The sequence below is a fragment of the Castanea sativa genome, chromosome 3 (assembly GCF_040712315.1).
Source record: "Castanea sativa cultivar Marrone di Chiusa Pesio chromosome 3, ASM4071231v1".
In the NCBI taxonomy this organism is placed as follows: domain Eukaryota; kingdom Viridiplantae; phylum Streptophyta; class Magnoliopsida; order Fagales; family Fagaceae; genus Castanea; species Castanea sativa.
Window position 1 is genome coordinate 10,705,938 of NC_134015.1, and position 5,709 is coordinate 10,711,646.

The 5,709-nt window shown below is 33.1% G+C and overlaps 1 protein-coding gene across 1 annotated transcript; it reads left to right on the forward strand.

Moving 5' to 3' along the window:
• Positions 1 to 3,641: 3,641 nt before the first annotated feature.
• On the forward strand, positions 3,642 to 5,253 carry LOC142630063 (transcription factor bHLH94-like). Its single transcript, XM_075804137.1, has 3 exons — positions 3,642 to 4,280; positions 4,398 to 4,808; positions 5,025 to 5,253. The coding sequence occupies exons 1-3, from the start codon at positions 3,798 to 3,800 to the stop codon at positions 5,118 to 5,120; spliced, it is 990 nt and encodes a 329-aa protein (XP_075660252.1). The 5' UTR covers positions 3,642 to 3,797; the 3' UTR covers positions 5,121 to 5,253.
• Positions 5,254 to 5,709: the final 456 nt, after the last annotated feature.

Consider the following 5,709-nt stretch of genomic DNA (forward strand, 5'->3'; position numbering starts at 1 on the left):
TTTTTCTCTTTTTAATTTTTTCTTGTTCTACTTTAAGATCCATTTAGTATGAAGATAAGGGGACCATACATGAGGTTTTGGATTAAATATTTTAACCAATGTTTCATAAAGGATTATTCTTGATAAATTTTCTGTTAATGAGACTGAACTATCGTCATAGAGGTCTAATTATAATAAAGGTGTAAATACACTTTTAGTCCATACATTTTGACCCTATTTCTATTTTGGTCCCTACATTTTTATTTCGCCACTTTTAGTCCCTAAACCAATTAACGTGTGTTATTTTAGTCCTTACCGTCACTCAATTAACAGAAAATGCTGACGTGGCTAACGGCACAATAAAATAATAATTAAAAAATCTATTTTAACATTAAAAAATTGCCGGCGTTTAAATTAATTTTAATTAAATAAAAAAAATTAAACATAAACATCAACAACAACAAACCCAGAATCAAGAACATCAACATCAATAATAACAAAATAGATCAGACCGACCCAAACCAACAACAACAAACCACATCCAAACCAACAATAACAAACCCACACCCAAACCAACAATAACATACGCACACCGATCAGACCAACAACAACAATGGCTTCAACCTCTCATCGGCTCAACAAGCTCAGACCAACAACAACAACGACTTCAACCTCTCATCGGCTCGACAAGCTCCAATCACTTGCAAATCCAGAGCCTGCAGCCATTGAAAAACGCGGTCCTCTCGATCTCAGCTGAAGCAACAGATCTCTGTCCCCTTCGTCCACGAGAATATCCGTCAAATGCTCCGTCAGCCCAATCTCGCTCCTCGACTCATTGTTCTCCCGCGAACCACTCGAACTCGCTCCGGATCCAACACCGCACAACGAAACCGAGTCCTTCATCGATAACGACGACGACGACGACGATGAATCTTCATATTCTTTACCGTCGTATTGGTTCACGCGATCTTGACTGTCGATCTTCTTGTTAGCCATAGGAAATCTTTGAGAAAAAAAAAATATAAATTTTCCCGAAAAATTCGGATCAAATCTCAATCGAAAACCCTAGAAATAGGGCTCAGATCTTGAAGAAATGGGTTTGTTGTTGTTGTTGGTCTGATCGGTGTGGGTTTGTTATTATTGGTTTGGGTGTGGTTTGTTGTTGTTGGTTTGGGTGTGGTTCGGTCTGGGTTTGTTGTTCATGTTCATATTCTTGACTGGGTTTGTTGTTCTTTGAGGTTCATGATCTTGATTCTGGGTTTGTTGCAGTTGATGTTCATGTTCAATTTTTTGTTTTTAATTTTTTTTTGAGCTTGTTAAGATTTGGGTATGTGATGGGTTAACTGATGATATTAAATTGGGTTTGTGTTCTTGTTCAAGTTAAATTAGATCTTAATTCATGTTACTTTTAATTTTTAATTCTGTTTTTTATTTTGTTAAATTGAGAAATTATTATTTTAACTCATATTTTTTCTTTTGTTAAAATTGATAAATTAAAATTTTTTTAAAATTATAATCTGACGTGGCATGGGTAATGAGTGTCACGGTGAATTTTTAATAATATTTTAATCCCTCCGTTAGCCACGTTAGTATTTTCTGTTAGTTGATTGACGGTAAGAACTAAAATAACACGCGTTAATTAGTTTAAGAACTAAAAGAGATAAAATGAAAATATAAAAATTAAAATAAAAATAGAATTAAAATTTAAAGACTAAAAATATATTTAACCCTATAATAAATATTATAAAAAGTAGTAGTATGCTAGTATCTTCTTTTAAGAGCTACTTACAGTAATCTTGGGAAAGCAAAAGTATGTTTATAAAAGATAGGAGTACATGATGAAAGTGGTATAGTATTAGTTTTGGTTGTTTCATTTGTATTGCATCACATGGATTCCTCTGTACAATTCTGACATCCAATGCTACGTACAAACTTTGTAGCTTCTCTCACTCTCTCTCTTTCTCTCTCATTAAAGCTCATGAGCTTTTCTCTATCTCTCTCTCTCTTTCTCTCTCTATAAACTTTGCAAGAATCTCTGCAAGGTCAGCTTTTTCTCTCTATCTGATCGTACGTCCGACCGTATTATTACCAAATGACGAAGCCTCTTCTCTTTTATTAATTCGAAGCTGTTTTTTAAGGTTTCTTTGTAAGTCGTGAATTTCACCCTCCATTAATTGTGGTCAATAATGGTGTTTGTTTTTCACGCGCAATGCATAGCTGGAAAGAATATATAGTACACTTCCATGCACATAGATGATAGATCTCCTCCACTTGAACTAATAAGATCAGTAAAAATGCTAATGAACTCTCTAGTGCAGATGGGATTGCACTACTCTCAATTTTCTTTTGTTATTGTTAAACAAAACTTAATTCAGTCTTTCTTAATTTCTTTCCCTTTCTCGAGCATTTGGGTAATCACTGCATGTCATGTCAATATGTCAGTAAAAGGAATAATTGTGCCTTAGAGGTAAAACATATTTTATTTGATGTAATTAGTGAATTTGAAGAACTTTGAAATGAATGTGAAGTGAGGGCAAGGTTGGTTATTTTAATGGTTAATGCAAAATTAACATTTTAACCATGCAACTTGTTCTATAAAGCAAACTTACCCCATAAATATTGACGTTAAAAAGAGAAAAAAAAAAAAGAAAAAAGAAAAAAGAAAGAAAGAAACCCAGAGCATAATATGTGCCTTGACTTGTGCTCTTATTTTCTTTTGATTAGGTTCTTGACTTACCCCTCTGCACATCAATTGAATGGGACAATTTAATTCAAAACAGGATATATCACCTTTAATGAAAATTGAAAATAATGTTTGCAATTGGGGTAGATTAACATTCATCATAATGATTCAAAAATCAACAAAATCAACTTATTTTAGAAAAGTATCATTCATTTGAAATGAATTCGTTTTATGGTTTAGATTGAGAGTAAAGCTAAATATATTATAACGTTAATCATATAAAGTTTACAAATTGATATACCACCGATCACTAAAAAATAATTCAAGTATTCATTTATTAGGTAGTTAAAGCACATCAATCACATTAATTTAATTATATATATTATTTTTTTGATAATATATTAATTGTCATATTAGTTTGTAATTTTTATGTAAAAATATTTGTAATAACAATTAGTAGCATTTTTTTTAGATTAAATTTAAATAAAATATCATGTTGTTTGAAATTTTAAATAATGTGATAGTGTGTATATTGTTCAATTTAGAAAATAAAATTTTAAATGACGTGATAGTGTGTATATTGTTCAATTTGGAAAATAAAATTTTAATCCTAAAAGGAACCCAATGCAAAGGACTTGAAATACAAAAAAAAAAAAAAATCATGTTTCCCGTATTTTATTTATCCTATTAAAGAAATTGCGCTTTCTTTAGACTAAGATTTTTGTTAATAGGGTAATAAGCACTAATTATCAGAGTCATTAGACGAAGTGACAACAGTGGCTCAAAAAATGCGATTATGTGACCCCACTACTTGCGAATATACACATAAGGTCTTCTGAACAAAATCGTGTAATTATTTCTCATTATGTTTCTCTAGCTCTCTCAATAAGTTCAATTTTATTTCACGTGCAATATATGCTGTAGATTTTGTTTCATCTAGGCCTTTAAAAAGCTCCCTTTCTCCATTCAAAGATGACCCAAAAGGCAAAGTGGTCTTAAATTCATTTTTTTTGGGGGGGCCTCCATATTCTAGTACTCCTCCATTTGTGTTTCCTTTAGAAAACCCAAAGCCCCTAAGCTTATAGGCCTTGAAATAGAGAAAAAAAAAAGAAAAAGAAAAAGAAAAAGAAAGAGAATGGCACTAGAAGCTGTTGTTTTTCCACAAGACCCGTTTGGCTATGGTGGCAAAGATCTCTACAACTTATTAGGAGGAGGAGGGAGTTGGAGCTATGACTTTGGCCTAGCAAAAGAAGATGAACAAACAGGCTCTTTTGATTTTCTAGAGAGCCAAACAGAAAGCTGTCTCTATGGAGATTACAATTCCTCACCTGCTGATTCAATGGTACCTAACCTACACCATGAAGTTTTGCAGCACTCCAATCCATCCTTAAACTCCACCGATGCTACTATGCTAACTCCTTATGAATCACAACAAGGTGATAATTCAACAGCCATGTCTACTCGTCCCAAGAGACGCCGAGCTAAGAGTAGAAAAAACAAAGAAGAGATTGAGAACCAAAGAATGACTCACATTGCAGTTGAGAGAAACCGAAGAAAGCAAATGAATGAGTATCTCTCAGTGCTTCGTTCTTTAATGCCAGACTCCTACGTCCAAAGGGTATCTCTCTCTTTTAAAAAATTTCTATAAATGCATTGGCTTTTACTAAAAATGTTAACAAGTTCAATTTTTTTGACATGGGTTTTCTTTTCTGTTTTTTGTTGCTTTGATGACCAGGGTGACCAAGCATCTATTATAGGGGGTGCTATTAATTTTGTTAAGGAGCTTGAGCAACGCTTACAATTTCTTGGTGCTAATAAAGAAATGGAGTCAAAATCCGAGGCTGATTCTTCTTTACCTTTCTCTGAGTTCTTCACCTTTCCCCAATACTCAACAAGTTCGAGCCACTGTGATAACTCTATGGCCATGAGTGAGACCGATACTCATCAAGTAGGTGTGGCTCAGTTGGCCATTGCTGACATAGAAGTAACCATGGTGGAGAGCCATGCAAACCTCAAAATTAGATCGAAAAGGCGGCCAAAGCTGCTCTTGAAGGTTGTCTCTGGGTTGCATGGTATGCGCCTCACAGTGCTTCACCTCAATGTCACAACCTTTGATGAAGTTGTGCTCTATTCTCTGAGTGTCAAGGTTAGAAAAAAAATAGTTTTCACAAAGAAATTAAACACATACTAATACATGGCATATAGTATTTATTGTTCTATAGGTGAAAATTTATTGGTGTTTATCCAAAAATTTAGCATTTATTGGATTTTTTGGGATAAAAGTAATGCATATTTATTTAGCATTACTGATTTTTTTTTCTTCAATGAGCTGAAAGTGAATGTTAATTGTGTTGTAATGCAGGTAGAGGATGAATGTAAGCTGAGTTCAGTGGATGAGATTGCCACAGCTGTCCATCAGATGCTAGGTAGGATTCAAGAAGAGCCAATGTTGAATTGAAAAACTTGCTCTATAATTGGCTCTATTTAATTTACCTTGATAGAGCAAATGTGGGAATTTTCTCTGCTTTTAGGTTGTATCAAATTTATTTTCTTCCACTTCTTATTTCTTTCATCTTTCTCTTCTCTCAAAACTTTGATTGCCGCTCTCTCTTTTTTCTTCTTTTGGTTTTCTTTCTCTCTTTTTTTTTTTTTTTAATGTTGTACTTTTCTTTTAAAATTTTAGTTTAATTTAGTTCCTTTAAAAAAAAAAAAAAATTTGGGGGGTGGTTTCCAATGGAGATTCGGTATGAATTAAGATTAACCACACAACGCCTGGTCAATTCAACCTATTTCTTTTCCCTGGAGGATGAATATAAATAATAAAAAGGAGATGGGTTTGCATTTATCAATATGATAGTGAGTGTGTTGAACTACATTGACATCAATTAACAACCAGCTAGCAAATCATGGGCAATTTATTAAAACTGATTCACTTTCTTACCATTAATACATGTGATAGTACTGTAAGGTTATATTATTAATCAATATTGCCAACCAACAACCTATTAAAAATCATGGACAATTTAATTATCATTCCCACTTTTTCA

What these genes read in the sequence shown, in the direction of transcription:
- LOC142630063 (XM_075804137.1), top strand. Translation starts at nt 3,798, where the DNA reads ATGGCACTAGAAGCTGTTGTTTTTCCACAAGACCCGTTTGGCTATGGT. An exon ending in CAGACTCCTACGTCCAAAGG is followed by an intron (nt 4,281 to 4,397) that starts GTATCTCTCTCT and finishes TTTGATGACCAG; the next exon opens with GGTGACCAAGCATCTATTAT. An exon ending in TCTATTCTCTGAGTGTCAAG is followed by an intron (nt 4,809 to 5,024) that starts GTTAGAAAAAAA and finishes GTTGTAATGCAG; the next exon opens with GTAGAGGATGAATGTAAGCT.